Source organism: Protopterus annectens, chromosome 9.part0 (genome assembly GCF_019279795.1).
Source record: "Protopterus annectens isolate FY-2018-M chromosome 9.part0, PAN1.0, whole genome shotgun sequence".
Taxonomy (NCBI): domain Eukaryota; kingdom Metazoa; phylum Chordata; order Ceratodontiformes; family Protopteridae; genus Protopterus; species Protopterus annectens.
The window spans coordinates 228,925,673-228,945,608 of record NC_056743.1 but is presented as its reverse complement, the minus strand read 5'-3'; the positions used below and the strand labels follow the sequence as shown (position 1 = coordinate 228,945,608).

The following is a 19,936-nucleotide window of genomic DNA, read 5'->3' as shown; positions in this document are numbered from 1 at the left end:
GAAAAAGTTTTCTGAACTAGTCCACTAAAGACTATTTAATAGCTACTCAATTTCAAACAAGCTTTTCTCTGCATTTGTAAGTGGTAAAATAGGAAGGAAGGAGAAATACTTCCATGAAGTAGAACCAGTTTCAGCCTCATACATGTAGCAGAGTTAAAATGCCATCTGGTAAACTATGTCTTCAAAACCAATAAGGTGAATTGGTGCAAGTTAAACTGCAAACCAAAAAAAAAGGCACCAAGGAACCATAGATACTGTATTTTAATATAAAAAAAATTAAATCATCCAAAATAAAACATGTTAAGCGCTTTCATCATATTAAAATGACTTCATCAGAACAACTGCTCACAGTTACCATCCACATTTAAATAGTCTCCCAAAAATCCCTGCACATCAATTAATGCACTAATTAATCAACGTTTGAACATTTAAAGCACCACATACCAGGAATTTGTTTGCAACTAATTCTCCTAGTGTTCATACAATTTTCATATTGAATACACATATACTGTCACATACTTCATGTTTGAACACACAAATTGTCCTAAATATTTTTTACAAAAAAATACATTCAACTTGAAAATAACACAAAATAATTTATATGTTACTCAGTTAATGAACTCAACCTATATAAAATAAAATTAATATTCATTGTCTGATTTGATTAGCCATTTCCCTTAAAACTGAAAATATAGATATATGATCATTTAATCCAGGATGAAAATTTGCAGCCAGCTTAAGCTGCCACATTAATTCCTTTTTGTATAAATGATTTTTCCAATCTCCCCCCCTCACATCCAGGTTCACTGTATCCACAATGGCAAATTTAAAGCCACTGTGTTGACTGCAAACATGACTGTGCCTGTAGAGTGCATTGGTTTCCTTCTGATGTTTCATTTCATATAAGTGTTCATATATTCTATACTTCAGGGCTCTCTCTGTTTTCCCAATATAAAATCCGTCACAGGTGTTACATAATGCAAAATAAACTATCTTGTTGGTATAACAGTTCCCCTTCCTTAAATATATAACACTACCAATTCTATTTTTTAAGGTTACTGAAGGTACCTGAAGAACATACCCACAATAAGAACAACGGCCACAGGGTCTGGTGTTACCACTGTCGTGTGTCCCATCCACTCTAATTTTTTCCAGGTTTGATTTTAGGTTACTGCCAACCTTCATAGAAAAGATGGGTTTATTCCCCCACCTTATTATATACCTCATTATTTACCTTAAATATGCCCCAATTTGTACATAAAATCTGTTTAATCTGGTTGGACATGGGACTGTGTTGAATAACACACGCTTGGTTATAGTTCCTATTATTAGAATTCATAGGACCATCCTGTTCCAAAATGTCCCCTGTTTTATCCATTCCATCACCAGTTATATAGGTTCATAGGTTCATACTAGGCTATCTGCCCTAGGGCATTTATAAGCCTAGCCAGAGTGTGTTTGGCTTTCGCCACCCATTTTAAATTAATTTTGCTATGCCTTTTTTGAGGTTAGTATACTGTGCCTCTGTCTAACAGTGACACAGAAGTGATAGCCGGGGTAAACCTACGATCTCCCTTTATATAAGATATCCATCTTTAAACTAAACATAGTGTGTGCACTACCCAGTAGGGGTTTTCTATCTCTTCCCCCATTCACCAAGCACCTCCACAATAATGGGTTCAACTATGTTAGATGGATACCCTCTCTCAAAGAACATATTTTTTAGAAATTCAAGCCCTTTTATTACATCTTCTCTTTCTGAGGTCATTCTAGCCACCCTAATTGCCTGACCTTTAACTATACTTTTTTTTCTGTTTTTTAGGGTGGTGGCTTGAATAATGTAGATCTTCTTCTTTCGGCTTTTCCCGGTTTGGGGTCACCACAGCGGATCACCTGTCCGCTCATGACTGGCAGTGGAGTTTTACGGTGTCGAGGTGCCAGCCCGACGCCCAACCTTCCACAGAAGGTGCACGCATGCACGCACTCACACCTAGGGCCAATTTAGAGTGTCCAATCTACCTACAGCATGTCAAGCATTACAAAATGTTGGTTTGCAGTACACATTGGATTTAAAACCTTGTTTTGTCTTTGAAATCTTCACATCTAAGAAATTGGTCTCTAATTTATTCACATCATAAGTAAATTTCAAAAAAGATGTTGCTTGGTTCAAATATTCCATGAATAAATATCTTCTTCCTTCCCCTTCCATAAAATAAAAATATCGTCCACGAATCTCTGATATGTGAGTATGTCAGCCCAAAATTTGCTGTTAAACACCCATCGTAGTTCCCAGCCAAACAGAATCAAGTTGGCGTATAAAGGGGCACAGGCAGCTCCCATGGCAACACCCCTGATTTGTTGATAGTATTCTCCCTCAAAATATAAGAAATTGTCTAAAACATGGGCCATAATCTCACAAATAAGTTGTCCACGGTCAAATGTGGGGCAAGTCTGTAAAATATCTTCAAAAAATTCCATCCCTTCAATCCTAGGTACACATGTGAATAGATCCTGTATGTCCATAGTTAAAAAAAATGACATCATCAGACTATAACTCAGGTTTTAGTTGTCCCAAAAAAATCCCATGAGTCTTTCAGGATGCGTGGTATTCCTTCCAAAATATGTCTACAAGTTCTATCCACAAAGACAGATAAATTATGGGTTTTGGACCCACTGGCCGCCACAATAGATCTAAATGGAGGGGACTGGATATTTTTATGGATTTTTGGTATCCTGAAGACGGCAGGAACCTTAGGGTGTATACTAATCAAGAAGTTATAAGTTTCAAATGTAATTCTTTGTTCTAATAGATATTCTTCCAAATAGCCATCTATTCGTTGATCTTCTTCTTCTTCTTCTTTCGGCTTTTCCCGGTTAGGGGTCGCCACAGCGGATCACCTTGTCCGCACATTGAATGGCAGTGGAGTTTTACGGTGTCGAGTTGCCAGCCCGGCGCCCAACCTTCCACAGAAGGCACACTCACATGCACACCTAGGGCCAATTTAGAGTGTCCAATCCACCTGCAGCATGTCTTTGGGATGTGGGAGGAAACCGGAGCACCCGGAGGAAACCCACGCAACCACAGGGAGGACATGCAGACTCCGCACAGAAGGCACCCCAGCCGAGGATCGAACCGGAGAACCTCTTGCTGTGAGGCGGCAATGCTAACCACTGCACCACCGTGGCCGCCCTAGCCATCTATTCGTTGATAAGCTATATTAATTTGATTTTTTGAAACTTGCAGGTAGTTGTTTTCATCAAACAACATCCCCTGCATGGTATTAATATAATCCTCAGTATTACAAAGAACTATACCACCCCCTTTGTCTGGGGCCATGATCCTGAGGGTCTTTATCAACCTTTAGTTCCTTTAATAAGGTCCTTTTCCTTTGGGTTCAGATTGAAATAAAACCTCTTCTCCTCCATCCATAAACCATAAATTTCCTCCTTAACCAATTTTTTATATGTACTAATTAGTGGATATAGAGGGGGTTATATGTACTACTTTTCTTTATCCCTCTAGTGGGATCCGGCATAGTCACAGGAAACATAACCTGAAAATTCAACTTCCTAGTATAAAGGTGTATATTCAACATAACTTCTGCTAAATCTGGTATTTGAGTCGGAACAAATTTAAACCCCTTGGAGAACAAGGTAAAAAATTCTTCCTTGATCACCCTGGGGGTGTAATTGTAAATTTTAAACCCACCATAACAATTTACAATGTTTTTGCTGGTGATTTCCTCTTTTTTCAATAATAGGTCCTGCCCCTCCCCCGGTTGCCAAATCCCTTCCATGAATTCCCCTGATAGTATGTATTTTTCCTTTCCATGTTTCTGTAGGCTATTCTTTTTGTCATTTTCTTACCCTATTCATGGAATATTTGAATCAAACAACATCTTTTTTGAAATTTACTTATGATGTGAATAAATTACAGACCAATTTCTTAGATGTGAAGATTTCTAAGACAAAACAAGGTTTTAAATCCAATGTATACCGCAAACCAACATTTTGTAATGCTTATCTACATTATTCAAGCCACCACACTAAAAAACTGAAAAAAGTATAGTCAGGCAATTAGGGTGGCTAGAATGACCTCAGAGAGAGAAGATGTAATAAAAGGGCTTGAATTTCTAAAAAAATATGTTCTTTGAGAGAGGGTGTCCATCTAACATAGTTGAAACCATTATTGTGGAGGTGCTTGGTGAATGGGGGAAGAGATATAAACCCCTACTGGGTAGTGCACACACTATGTTCAGTTTAAAGATGGATATAACTGGTGATGGAATGGATAAAGCCGGGGACATTTTGGAAAAGGATGGTCCTATGAATTCTAACAATAGGAACTATAACCACACGTGTGTTATTCAACACAGTCCCATGTCCAACCAGATTAAACAGATTTTATGTAAAATATTGGGGCATATTTAAGGTAAATAATGAGGTATATAATAAGGTGGGGGATAAACCCATCTTTTCTATGAAGGCTGGCAGTAACATAAAATCAAACTTGGAAAAAATTAGAGTGGATGGGACACATGACAGTGGTAACACCAGACCCTGTGGACGTTGTTCTTATTGTGGGTACATTCTTTCAGGTACCTTCAGTAACCTTAAAAAATAGAATTGGTAGTGTTACATATTTAAGGAAAGGGAACTGTTATACCAACAAGATTGTTTATACTGCATTATGTAATACCTGTGACGGATTTTATATTGGGAAAACAGAGAGAGCCCTGAAGTGTAGAATATATGAACATTTATATGAAATGAAACATCAGAAGGAAACCAATGCCCTCTACAGGCACAGTCAGGTTTGCAGTCAACACACTGGCTTTAAATTTGCCATTGTGGATACAGTGAACCTGGATGTGAGGGGGGGGGTTGGAAAAATCATTTATACAAAAAGGAATTAATGTGGCAGCTTAGGCTGGCTGTGAATTTTCATCCTGGATTAAATTATCATATATCTATATTTTCAGTTTTAAAGGAAAGGGCTACTCAAATCAGACAATGAATATTAATTATATTTTATATAGGTTGCGTTCATTAACTGAGTAACATATAAATTATTTTATGTTATTTTCAAGTTGAATGTATTTTTTTTGTAAAAATTTTTTAGGAAAATGTGTGTGTTCAAACATGAAGTATGTGACAATATATGTGTATTCAATATGAAAATTGTATGAACACTAGGAGAATTAGTTACAAACAAATTCCTGGTATATGGTGCTTTAAATGTTCACACGTTGATTAATTAGTGCACTAATTGATGTGCAGGGATTTTTGGGAGACTATTTAAATGTGGATGGTAACTGTGAGCAGTTGTTCTGATGAAGTCATTTTAATATGATAAACTATGTCTTCAGCAATCCTCTGGTACCCAAATTTGTTTGCCCCACTCTCCTCAGTATGCTAAAACACTATTAGGAAATGCACCTAAAATCTGAAGTCAATAACACAGTGAAAAACAAAGGATTCATTATCCAGCATTTACCCAATTGGTGGCAACACCCAGTTTAGGACACAAAAGCTAATGCAATCATGCAACAGGATTACAATTCCTCAACAGTATATTACCTTTAATCAAAATAACACAAAACATTCCTAACAACACTTCTTTGTTCTGAGGAAAAGGCTTTGAAACATCCACAGTAAAAGCAGATCATAAAGTTACCACAACAGTAGTTGTCCTACTGATCACAACTGCAGTATCCTTAACAGATGCGCTGTAGCTCACTGACATCTGGCTGGGTACCAACGCTTAGTCCAGATGATGACTTCAGTTCATTCAGTGTCAGGGTATAAAAGTGGAGACGCGCATGAGATGCTCAGACCATCCCCAAGCCAGCATGAGCCTGAAGACCAAGGAAGGAGAAAGGTCAGCTAGGAGGGGGCCTGGGTTGAAAATGGCAAGCAAGTTTCCTCTCAGAAAGTAGGATCCTGCGATATAGAATGTGCTTGTGTGTGTACAAAAGGCAAAGTAATAGGTCAATAAATAGGACTTTCCCAATACTCCTTATTGTTGTTCCTTAGTTACCTATCTGGAAGGCAACAAGCCGTTAGATGGCAAAACGCCTACTCATCCTTTCAACCAGTTACTACAGGTGTCCCTCAGGGATCTATCCAGGGTCCACTATTTAATATATTTATAATGAACTCCACACCTCCACTCACCAGGCTACTTTAGTTCGGTATGCAGATGACTCAAACATTGTGTATGGCCTCAACAATAATAAGCTCCAAGACACTACCCAACAATTTTCTCCTCTGTAGAAACCTGGCTCAAAGAATCAAACCTCCTACTCAACCCCAAGAAAACTAAGTTAATGCTTTTCACCAAAAAAGTTGCCAAAATCAAAAGCAATCTTTTACCATGAAGTCAGCAAATAATACTGTCGTTGAAACTGTAACTCAAAGTAAACGTTTGGCATTATAACAGATGACGATCTCAAATATGACCACCATATACTGCACACCATTAAATCTAGTCACCAGAAACTAGGTTCCCTTTATAGAATCAATGGATTGCTCACAGATACTGCAAGAAAAACTCTAACCACCACGTTCTTACTCCCGACTTTCTTATATGCTGCTCCTATTCTAACATAAGCAATACTCAAAGAAACTTGATCCCTGCTACAATAAAACAGCTTAATTTGCCACCAGTCAACGTCATAGGACTCACCGTTGTCTATGCTTAAAGCAATTAAACTGGCTCGAACTGCACAACCATCTGAGTACAGCACACAAACTCATTAATCATCCAAAAAAATGCCCTGCACTACAAAGCTTATTACTACCCTACTGTCCAGAAAGGGACCTCCAATCTAGTAACAAATTCTTATTACTTACAAATAAGTCAAATAATGTTGCAGGAAACTCACTCTAGTCCCATTAAGTTACTAAACTCTGGAATATTATCCCCATGCAAATAAAACTCGCCAACAAATTCAGTAGTTTTAAACCACTGCTTAAAACAACATCTTAACAAGTCCCAGTCCTGTATATGCTCATCACAAGGTTAAAACTTTTTCACTTTACAAAACTATCCAAATACTCTCCTTAAACATAATATTCTCAGCCTCTTACTTAAATGACAAAACAGTTTTTATACATAACTGCCGCTTGTACAATCCATTAAGTTGCACATGTGTTTTCTCTTTAGTAACTTCTACCTCTGTAAAATCCTAGAATTTATATGTATAAATGTACACAGAAATGTAATTACTCTATGTTTGACTGGAACTTGGTATAATGCAATGTAAGCAAATGGCTCTTTTCTCCCCAGGCCTCTTATGAAAATGGTTATTACCCATTTGGACTTTCCCAGTAAACAAAGACAAACAAACAAATAAATAAATAGAAGTGTTAGTGCCAATGACAGGAAATGAAGGAAAGATAAAGGGAGAAAGGTGGGAGAAAAGAATACTGCAACAGTGATCAGTAGGACATCTACTTTTATGTTAAGTTCCTACACAACTACATTATATCCTGACTGAATCACTTTTGCAGTATTCTTAACAGATGGGCGATTCCCAGAGTTGTAGAGAAAGAAGGTGGTAGGTTAAAATGAACAACAGAGGAGGAATCTAGGAGACCAAACAGAATAGTTCTGGCAAGCACTGCTCTGGACCTTGAGAAGCCATCCAACTTGTAGAGTTTTGCGAAGGTGTGAACAGAGGACCAGGTTGCTGCTTCTAAAATGGACCGCGTGTCTACACCTTTGTAGAAAGCACCTGAAGAAGCTACTGCTAGAGTACAGTGAGCTTTTGGGCAGTAGGGTAAAGTCCTTCCATGATGAAAACAACAGAAGGAAACATCCTTTGTTTGGCAACTGCGTGTCCTAACTTGGATTCCATGAAATAAACAGTTGATCAGTTCTTTTGCTATCCTTAGCTTTATCCTGGTAAAACCTCAGCCGTCTATGGAAGTCTAATGTATGCAGTATTCTTTCCACCTTATTCTGGGGAAATGGGGAAAAAAGTGAACAGACTGGTTGGTTGAGCGTGAGTTCACTAACCACTTTTGGCACGAAGGATGGATTGGCCCGGAGACTAACCTTATTTCTGTGGAAGATAAGGAAGGGGGGAATAGCCATGACAGCCTGTAGTTGAGACCCTGTGGGCTTAAGTCAAGGCCAAGAGGAGTACTGTTTTCAAAGTGCAGAATTTTAAAGTAGTTAAAGCAGCTGGCTCAAAAGGGGTAAAATTAGCTTAAAACAGAATTAAGGTGCAAAGGAAGAGAAATAGGCTTACCTGGGAATCATCATGGCCAGGTGACGCCTGTAGGCATTTCTGCAGTTACTTCCTACTGACACATCTAGGCATCAAATATTGCTTGTTCATATTTGCATTTATCAACAGCACCAGGCACACATGGTGTGACCGTTACGGACACTATGTGAGCCTGGTGATGTTGGTTAAGTTGTTATATATAGGCTGCACATTCACACGCTGTTAAGATTTCCTTCATATTTGCACTATTAATTTCAAAACGATGCTGCATACAAAGTATTAAAATATTTTGTCTACAAAGCTTACACAATGGTAAACACACCTGTGTTGACATCGGTCTATGTTTAACGATTTAATGGCTGTTCACCGCATATAGACACTCAAAACGTTCCCTCATCAAAATGTCAAATGATTGCACAGAATTTCATCATACGATCATAGCTGGCCAACATGAAGGGACCCGAAGGTAGTATGTAGTTATCATTATAAAAGGGATAAGGAAACCTGACCTTCCCCCACAGTTGTGCTATCTCGAAGTTGGTATAAATAATTAGCGGGGGGGCAGACCCCACAAAAGGAGGCCCCAGTGCTCAGCGAATCCGGCTCTTGTGGGGGGAATGGCGAACAGTAGGATTTGATAGCAATTTTTCATAGGTTTGCCCTGTTCCTGCAAAGCCTTCAAGAAACTGTCAGTCTGTGGCATAAAAAAACATGGTTATCCATGGGAGAGTTTAAAACCTTAGATTTTGAATCTTCAGGGATGGGTTGACTCCTTAAACAGGCATATCACCTAATCACTGAATCAGTGACAGCTGCCCTGGAAGAGGCATCCACAGCATCATAGCTACATTTTATACTGTGCTTGGCTATTTGAGAAGCCTGGGCCACTAAGGACTGCATGAGCTGCTTTGTGTCTCGAATCTGTGGCTCTAAGATGGTCTTGTTTAAAAATTGCAACACAGAGAGAAAGTATTTGGTCATTTGAGTTTGACTGTTTACAGCCCTAAAGATTAGGGTGGAGGAAGTATACACTTATTACCCCACCTATCCACTGCTCGGCTGTCTTTGTCAGTGGGGAAGAACATTAGCACCAGGGAGTAACTTGGAAGGTTTGTCTGAAGGCAGACAGACTGCAGCTGAATCTGCTACAGGATTTTTGTAGAGGTACTAGAGTTAATCAGGAATTTTGTAGAACCTATCTGGTCTTTGTGGAGGAAGGGGTTGACTGTGTAGAGCAGAGGAATTATCCTGAAAAGCATCCAGCTAAGCCTCAAGCACATGTGGAACTAGACAGTGGGTGGGGGTACCCCATCTCCAATAAACTAGTAGTTTTTTTTTTTTTTGCACTTCAGACACCTGTCTGGACTGCCACTGAAAATGTTTCATCATGTTCTGTAACATTTCCCCAAAGGAGACCTCTTCCAGGGAGGAATCTGGAGAAAGTGAATCTCCTTCTGAAGAAATCTATTCTGGAGAGTGTAAATGGGACAAGTAGTTTAGGGAAATATATGAATCCCTATTCAGTTCCTCATCAGAGAACAGGGAATCCAATGTTTGCTTTTGTGGTGTGGTTTGAGAAGCCACAAAGGAAGGGGGGCTTCAGAAACAGGATTGCCTTGAAAAGCTCCTGAAAAAAAAAAAAAAAAAAAAAAAAAAAAACATTTTTCCTTGACTGTAGAAGGCAGCGTTGAATGTTTAATTTTTGCTTTTATTTTTTTTTGGGTGAAGTTGACCAGAATAAGCTTAGGAGGTTCTGAATATTGGTGCATTTCTACAAGGGTTCCAGGAATCTCTTCTCACACAAGGATCTGAGGGATTCCATGAGGGCCCTCCGATGAACCACAAATCGTTACATCAGAGGACTTGGTCATCTGCAAGGCCTCAGGAGCCATACTGGCCTCCAACAGGGTCATGGTAGAGGACTCACAAGAAGATGATTGGTGTAACATAGGTTCGACCACCTCAGTGGATATGTCTGATTCCAAGATGACATCCGGGGAATCCTCTCTCTGTCTTTTAAGTTTTTTCTTAGGTGGGAGGCCTATGTCCAGGCCTTCCAACAGACTGGACTGGATCTCAAGAAAAGTAGTAAGTGTGGAGACAAATGACTCATTATTATGGAGAATACAATGCTATCTAGAACAGTGCACACTTATGTGCACTGACAGTAACAGCTATAATTTGTGGCAGAATGCACACCTAAAAAAACTGCGTCCCATAGTGCTACCTTCCTCAGGGTTTTGTGACACTGGATGGCCCTTGGTCACTGTAAGTCTCCCAGGATCTTGACTTTTTTTATGTAGTTATTTTTGCTTTAAGTACAGATTTTTTTTTTAATTTGCACTCTGTATATTCCCATGCATTTCTAAATTCAATAGAAGTCAAAATTAAAGTAACAGGTACATAAAAAGCAGGTGGCTGAAACTTCTAAGCACAATGAATTCAGATGAAGACACTTGGTCTGACCATTTCAATCTTCAATGGATAAACCGAGACCGTCTTAAAACAAATGTACGTCTGTTCCATGCATCCTTATATCAGACAATTTATATCTTAGCATCTTCACCTGAGAAAGCTATTCCACTCAACCATTATTTGCTTTTCTGGAATCTTGGCAATGAAAATTTTAACATTATCACTTTCTTTGGAATCTTAATCAGAAATATTTACTGTCCTCAAACATATTCTTACAGTACAACAGTATAACATGAATGAATATCTAAGACTATAATAAACTAGACAAGATCATAAACGCAATACTTGCATACATTTATGTAATAAATTCTCAAAAGCATTTATGCTCTTACTTGACAGACTTGATAGAGAGGAATACTTCCAACATCTTTTCTATGATTACAGGTCTTAGGTTATCGAATCTCTGAATGGCTTCTCGTACAAACTCAAGCACATCAGCAGCCGCAGCCTCATTATTATCACTTAGGAACTCCATCAACTAAAACAAAAGCATTCAGACGATGAACTTTTCCCATATTCATCAATTAACTGTTCTTTACAGAAACTAACTGCATACATCATCTAAAATGCAGAAATTACAAATAGGTACCATTCTTACATGTGCATGCATGTATAAAACTGACAATACCTGCCTGTATGCGTCATACTTTAATTCTCATATCAGCTAACATTCCATGCCCTCATGTTTCTGTTCCATTCAAATAAAAATGAATCTAGATTATACCCACATACCTTAATTCATTTTTTTCCAAATGTTAAATTTCTCATCAACTGCAGTCTGTAATCCTCTGCCAGTCTTAATATATTACTTAACTCTGTTCATACTACCTTCACATCTCCATCTGAAGGAACTAGACTTCAAAGTCTATATCACCTGCATACTTATTTTAATTCTTCCAGTTTAACAGTACTTAATTAAAATTTTGTTCAAAATTCAGTGGGTCTCCACTAAAAATGGATTATGTACAGTAAGAATATTCCAGTTAAAAGGTAATGTTATTTGTCTTTTTGGCTTTTCCCGGTTAGGGGTCGCCACAGCGGAACTCCGGTCCGCTAATGATTGGCAGTAGATTTTTTTATGGTGCCGAGTTGCCAGCTCGACGCCCAACCTTCAGCGAAGGCACACCCATTTACGCATCTCTTTCGGAGGCCACTCGACCGCGGGGAGGACATGCAGACTCCACACAGAAGGCACTCCAGCCGTGAATCGAACAGGAGAACCACTTGCTGTGAGGCAACAACGCTACCGCTGTACTACCATGGCTTCTCTCTACCAGTTAAAAGGTAATAAAATAAAATAAAAAATGACTGTTTAACAACTGAGCAATTCTGTAAATGTGCCCAAATGGGATGCCATAGTTCGTCATCTTCAATTAACATAAATGTTGCCCAGCTTACATTGCTCAATGTACATTTTGAGCATCAGTCCATTTAATTCACCAAAGGTAGAGAATATTATTATTTTTTAAACGAGGGATGAGTGGTCAAATGCACCATTATAATCTAATGAAGAAGGAAGTCTTGATATAGGATAAAAGCGCTTACTTGTATTTTTATGGATTAAACTCTTTTGGTTGACTCTTCTGCCTGATGGCTGTGTCTTGGTTTGGATAATCTAAAACATCACAACCATCTACAGCCATCTTCTCTTGCCCTCTTCCTTTATTTCAAATTAAGTTACATTTACATGCTATTCTCGGTCTACTTTTACACTAAGCTATTACCATTAAATGCAAAGCAAGAAGCTTACAGAGGTGTATCATGCAAAATAAAAAGTGATTTATAATTGTAACCTTAGTGAAGTTTTATGTAGCAGTAAAAACATGCAAGACAAATGTGCTCTCCTTTCTCCTTCTTATCACATCTTGTAAAATGGAACATGTGAAATTTCACATACCACTGGAATAACACTTCCAGCCATATCAGGGAACCGGACACTGCAGGAGTGCAGTGTACGAACTAGTAGTTGCCTGTACTTGTCTGTATCTTCATGTTCTGTCACATTGTTTGTTTTAATAACTTCTTTCTTCAAGACAATCACCAGCTGTAAAATAAATATTTAATTATAAACTTGAGAAAATTACAAATGAAAAAACACAAATGCCATACATGCAAAATTATACAATTAAAATATGTCCTTTTTTTAATGTAAATGAATCAAAGCAGAGGAGATGAGCAGTAATACTCGACTATAATCCATACTGAGGACAGCTACACGAAGGTCTGGTATATCCAAAAAAATACCAATCCTAGAAAGCAAAATTGTGATCGGATAATTAGCAGTGGTATAGTTACATTTTTAGTTTCAACATTTCAATTCAATGGCAGAAGAGAACAAAACAAAAAAAGTAGTTCTAAAGCAAACAGAATGTGGCAATCTGCATACCAATAAGAAAACAGAAGAAATAACAGTAACTTTTGCCTTTCAACATTCAATTAGCACTCAGCTTGTTTGGTACTGTATGTAATTTAAACTTTATATAAATGAACCAAAATACACTCTAAGATACTTGTCAGGAAATTAATCTCAGCTTCACTACACACCATACGTAATATATCACAAGCAAAAACTAAATTATGCAAGACGTATCAACTGACTGAAAAAAAAAAAAAAAAAAAAAAAAGTTTCTGCCCTTCCAAGCTTTTTTCAGCCTTGTACAAAGTTTAAGGCCACAAAAGTGGGAGATACTCTGTAAAAAGCAATCAGTGAACTGAAATCGGACAGCAGTAGTGTTAGACACCAACTCAACTTCTTCGCCGTTAGAAGAAAGGCCTATTCTATGCTGAAAAATGAGCTACGGTTTTAGATTAGGAGGAATGAAATTATCACACTGGATATTTTAGTAGTAACCAACATCATATGTAATAGAGTACATTTTGTTTACTCTATACCTGCCAAGTGAATCTAGTACAACAACATTTCAGGAGATCATTCAGCAGACAATATCAAGTAAAGAAAAAATTCTCTACATTTTTAGACATAATAATCGAATAGCAAATGCATTCAAAGAGACTAAGACTGTTGGGGGGCATGGATGAAGTGCATTACACATCTGATTGTCAGCAGGAAACAATACCCAATTTATTTATTTATTTTACTTAGTTATTTATTTTTAATTTGTTAAATGGAGTAGAGCACTGATCCCACTGGACCTATTTCAGTCTCAGCCCAGGCAAAACACAATACATACATGACATTATATACAGAATGAACGACAAAATGCAACATATATTACAAAGTGAATATCGTAGTCCACTTTCTGGTATAAAGATAATAAAAAATTACATTACATACAGAGTGACTGAAAAAAAATCACAATATATACATGAATTGTATACAGAACAGAAATCAGAGTTGACATGCTGGAAGAACCACAATCAAAAACAGTGTCAAGAGTCAGGTACGTAAATGGAAGAAGGGAATGAAGAGGTTAAATCATATGACCAGAGATACAGCACTCTGCCGTTAAGTAGTTTCAACATTTAACTATTTCCTCCCATTTCCATTGTACTCCATCACCCTTTTACCATGTCTTAAACTCTTCTGAATGCCTGCAAGGATTACAACTCTACCAGCCATGCTAGTAGGCCACTTCATGTGTCTACAACCCTTACTTAAAAACATACTTCTGCAGACACAGGAAACAGATAGGTCGATATGATGTGTGGTCTCTGTATCCTCATTCCCTTCTTGTCTTTCCTGCTTGGAATGATCCTTCATAGCTCTCTGACAATCTTGTACAACCAGCACCTATACCACAACTTCTTCAGCCTCATCTTCTCATTGTTCAGGCACCGTGACAATACAACAGGGTCCTTGGAACAAATGCTAAATGAGAAAGACAAACTGAAGTGGCTGAAGACTTTACAGCAAATACGCTGTGTCCCTGGTATCCAAATTATCACACTGGATATTTTAGCAGTAATCAACATCATATGTAATAGAGTACATTTTGTTTACTCTGTACCTGCCAAGTGAATCTAGCACAATCACGTTTCAGGAGATCATTAAAATATTTTTTCCTTTTGGTGAACTTCATTACTGGCTTCCAGTTCTGACATTAGAAGTCCAGATACTTTGCCTGCATACATTATGTATGCATTAGTCAAAGCCAGATACATTATCTCACATATTTGTTTATGGAAAATGCTGCCAATGAGGACTGCTTACAGTCTTAGCTATACAACCCAACCAGCACTGGTGGAAAGGCAAAGACTCTTCAATTGTTTACTGTTATGGCAAGTACCTAGCAGAAAATGTAGAATCCTACTACAGACCAAATAATGCATTTAGTAATTTTTCTTATTGGATTCCATATATTTTTCCGGTTTAAAAAAAAAAAAAAAAAAAAAAAAAAGACTGCATGAATCCTGACTCTGCAGATCAGAAAGGCTGTTGCTGCAGTAACAGCTGCTACAAGGAATAGGCTGTCAGCAAAAACAGTGAGTAAGAAATGATGGAAGAGGAATACATAATAGTTTTCACGCAAGAACTTTCCTTAGAACTACACATGCTCTTATGAAATCTGAGCCCATAATTTCTTCCAAAGATACAGGTCTACATATATTACTGTTATAACCTTTTAATGCAGTAATACTGTGAAACATTAACTCAAAAATATGCTCTCTACTTCTGTTCTGGATTTTTCTATTGATTTCCTAATGTCAGTTTCTCACTAAAATAAGGAGGCTGAACTTCATTATCTGCACTGTCATACATATACTACTTCAATGTAAACACTTTGTTCTGAAGGGAAAAAAAATCTGTCAGTTTTACCACTTTCAATTTCACTTGATAATTTCTTACCCTGAAGATTTTAGTTTGGATGAACTTTCACATTAAGGGAGTTTTCAACTGTTGGGTGGAAAAAGACAGAGACTAATGAACAAATTATTTGGGTTGCTGTAAGCCACTCAAGAGGTTATTTTTTTAATTCAGCTACACTTTACTGAAATATTATAATTAAAGAAAAAAAATTACCTCTTCAACATTTCGTGAAGACACAAGGTCAAGTGCAAGTTGTAATGTTTTTTTGCGCACTTCTAAATCTGGAGTAGTGAGAACTCTAAGAATGTCCATAACCAGATCCTGAAAGAAAAGAAGGAAAGAAAAACTATGTTACCTCTAAAAAATTACCCAAGTTTCCTGCACTACAACATAATATTTCTGCAGCTCATATTTCACCCCAACTTAGTATCTCAGTAAAGAAACATTCACTGCTGCATTTTTTAATTAGTAGTCCTTTGGTAATGTCTAATTAGAAGTTATGTACTTACCATAACTTGGCATCTGTGTTGTCCATTTTCAGTCTTCCTCACTAATGGGTCTAGGATCTGATCCTCTGATCCGACTCAACTATATATATATATATATATATATATATATATATATATATATATATGAGACTTCAAATCCAAATCTGAAGCTCCTCCCTCTGTCTGTAATGCTCTATCCCATCCCCTAACTCCTCAGATCAAGTTTCCTGCCTTACTGCCCACTGTGTTACAGAAAAAGAACAGACAAAAGAAAAAGACTTGAGGCTCAGACCAGTAGCATAAGGGTTTCAATATCATCCAAAGACTCTTCAAGGAGTGATAGGGTCATGGAATGTCTGGGAGGGAGTGTGAGGAAAAATGAAAATGGACAACACAGATGCCAAGTTATGGCAAGTACATAACTTCTAAATCTGATGGTGTCCTTTTCATTCTTCTTATTGAATAGGTCATATTCCCCAGCTACGTAACTCTAGGAAGACCCACAACATTTGCTTCTGTAGATTTTTTTGGTGGAGGCCTTCTGAGAGACCAAGATAATGTCACGAACTGGGGAAGCGAGCCTGCACCGGCTGACTATCACTGGAAGTGGAGAAACCATGCGGTCAGCTTGAGGACATGGAGACTGAGATGTTGAATTCCTGATGGATGAGATAGAAGATCCCGAGTGGGCTCCAATATCCATGAAGGATATTTCAAGTGAGACCAGAGGAAGGGGAAACATACCTGTCGAGGCCAGAATGGGGCAATGAGGATCACTGCGCTCTTCAGTTTTCTTACTTTCTGTAAGAACGTCGGGATCAGAGGAAGAGGAGGCTAAGCATACAGGAGACCCAGCGCCAAGAGCCAAGTACTTGCTGCACTTGCTGTTGAGGGGCGAGGCAAATAGGTCATAACAAGGCTGGCCCCAGCAGCTGAAGATCATATTCACTATCGTTTGATTGAGGGACCACTCGTGAGGAATCAGAACAGACTAGCTGAGTCTGTCTGCTAGTACACTGGTTTTCCCCGGTATATGCACTGCAATGAGAAAGCGGTCTGAAGAAAGTACCCATTTCCAGACCCTCATAGCCTCTCTGCATAATGGGTAGGAGCAGGTTCCTCCTTGTTTGTTGATGTACCAGACTACTAACATGTTGCCTGTATGGACTGCAATAGTCCCTAAAGGCAGAATGTCCTGAAAGGCATGCAACATTAGGAAGACTGCTCTCATCTCTAGGACACTGACATGCAACTTTGTCTCAGAGGGGGACCATGGGCCTTGGAGCTTCTTTCCCAGGAAATGCCTCCCCACCCCAGTTAGGAAGCGTTCTTTGTCACTGTGGTGACTGGGGAAGGAAGGGAGAATGGCCTGCCTAGAAACAAGTCGCCTGACTGGATCCACAAGCTAACATGACATTTACAGATTGGACTAAGTCTTATGGGAAATGATAGAGGCTGGTAAACAGACCACTGTACCGCCAATGTTCACTGAAGGATTTGCATTAAGAATCTCACCAGAGGAACTATAAGAAAGGCAGCTGATACTAACCCAAGAGCTTGTAGCACTACTTTTGCTGGAGGGGATGGATGAGACAGTATGGCCCACACCCAAATTCTCAGTGATGTGATGTGATGCAATGAAGAGGTAGTGATGCCACTTGAGCCATAGTATTCTTCTGAGTTCCTGTAAATTCCAGAATCTGTACAGACGTTAGGCTCGATTACTCGAATGCTGGTTTACTGAGATGCACCAGGAGTTACAGATCTGAAGCAAGTAATTCTTGGCTTGTAGAAGTTGATATTGGTTGGGGCGGTGAGGAGCCAGTCATCAAGACAGGGAAACACCTGGTAACCTTTGAGTGTCAAGTTTGCCATACATTTGGTGAACACCCTTGGGGCTGTGGCGAGTCCAAAGGGCAGTGCTCTGAATTGGTAATGATTGGCTCCCAGCCGAAAGTGCAGATGTCTCCTGGACCGCCTGTCTATTTTGATGTGATAGCACGCAGATCTATAGAGCACATCCAATCATCCTTGAGTAGAAGAGGCATAATGGACTGAACCGTAACCATTCAGAACTTTGACTTCTTTACATACTGGTTCAAACTGCTTAGAACCAAAAAATTGGTCTCAGGTCCACATTTTCTTTGGCACTAAAAAAAAGCGGGAGTAAGTTCTGAATCCTATCTGTTTGGGTGAGACCTCCTGGATGACTTTTTTGTAGCAGCTTTTGTATTTCTTGAGCTGCATATTCCCTCTGATTGGGTGGAAAGAAAAGTTGTGTAAAATCTTACCACAACCATAGATGTCCTTCTCTTCCATGCTGCAGTATTCTTGCATATGGGTTTACCCTTCAGTCTCGCGTACGCACGGCCAGTATCCTAAAGCTTTCAGTCCCTCTGTGGTACATGAGATGTCTGACATAGGCGAGATTTCGTGGGCCATAAAAGGTGACATCGGCACGCACCAGCCCTCAGAAGAAAAGCCCAAGTCAGAGCCAGTCCTATAAGGGCAATGCCATATCATTGCCATCCAGGAAGGGAAATCCTTAGCTGCAGGAGGGAAGGAATACTGCAACACGGAAGAGAAGGACATCTATGGTTATGGTAAGATTTTACACAACTTTTCTATGTCCTTCTATTCCCATGTTGCAGTATTCTGCATAAGGGTGAGTGCCAAAGCTCACGAAGATTGGAGTGGTGGTCTAGAGGCAGACTCCAGGAATCCATCAACTACAGCCCTGGCGAACACTGCCCTGGATCTGGATATGTGGTCAAGTTTGTACTGTTTGGTGAAGGTGTGGACCGAAGACCAAGTAGCAACTTCCAGGATACTAGAGGCATCCAGGCCCCAGAAGAGGCCACTGCTCTTTTGGAATGAGCCTTAATTTTACCCTGCAGAGCCTTACCATGGAATTGGTAACAGAAGGTGATGGCCTTGGAGATCCAAAAAGAATAGTCTGCTTGGTCACTGCCTTCCCCAGGGCTCTGGGGTGAAAGGATACAAAAAGTTGGTCAGCCTGTCTGATGGGCTTGGTGTTGTGCAGGTAGAATCGGATTTGCCTGTGTACATCCATGAAATGCAGCACTCTCTCACTGTCTCCTTGAGGGTCTGGGAAAAAGACAGGTAGGTGTATGGCCTTGAGGGACAGGTCATTAACTACCTTTGGCATGAAGGACGGGTTAGTCCCGAGGGTGACCCTGTCCTTGGAAGAAACGAGGAATGGCAGAATAGCCATAAGGGCTTGGAGTTCAGACACTCTTCTGGCTGAAGTTAGGGCCACTAGCAGAACAGTTTTCCAGGTTAAATCCTTTAGTGGAGCTTTATCAGCCGGCTCAAAGGGAGGTAGTGTAAGCTTCTCGAGCACATAGTTAAGGTCCCAAAGTGGTGGAGAAGGTTTCCTCTGGGGAGCCTAAGGTGAAGTACCCCCCTTTGAGGAAGAGTTTGGAAGAAGTCTAGATGCTAATGGGGGATCCAGAGGCAGGCAAGTAGAAATAGCAGACAGGTGGGCTTTGATGAAAGAATAAGCCAAATAGGACAGCACTAGACAGGGTTCAGCTGTCTTTTATGACACCATATAGTGAAACGTTTCCACTCTGAGAGACATGATTTCCTTGTATTTGGTTTCCTGGCCTCCTGCAGGACACTGAGCACATCCTCATTGTAAAGGTATCTGAATGGGATCAGAATCCTATCAGCCACAGGGTTAGGTGCAGAAGCTGCCACTGTGGATGGATTAGAGACCCCTTGTTCTGTGTGAGAAGGTCCACTCTGGGGGGAGGGGTACCTTGTGGTGATTGCCCTTGGATAAGTGAAGGAGTAAGGCGAGCCAATGCTGTCTGGACCAGTAGGGAGTCACCAGCAAGATGTTTGGGTTGTCCTGCTGGATTTGTAGCAGGACCTTCTGAATGAGTGGGAAGGGAGGGAATGCATACAGATATTTCTCCTTCCAGGAAATTGAGAAGGCATCT

General features: G+C 39.4%; 1 protein-coding gene across 2 annotated transcripts in view; it reads right to left on the bottom strand.

Moving 5' to 3' along the window:
• Positions 1-19,936, bottom strand: part of COPB1 (COPI coat complex subunit beta 1) — a 721,336-nt gene that overhangs the window by 405,460 nt on the left and 295,940 nt on the right. For both annotated transcript variants that reach the window (XM_044082795.1, XM_044082796.1), the window contains exons 9-11: positions 15,694-15,801; positions 12,610-12,756; positions 11,045-11,190 (exon numbers count right to left, since the gene is read on the bottom strand). In XM_044082795.1, coding sequence (XP_043938730.1) covers positions 11,045-11,190; positions 12,610-12,756; positions 15,694-15,801 — 401 coding nt within the window. The remainder of the gene's footprint in view (positions 1-11,044; positions 11,191-12,609; positions 12,757-15,693; positions 15,802-19,936) is intronic.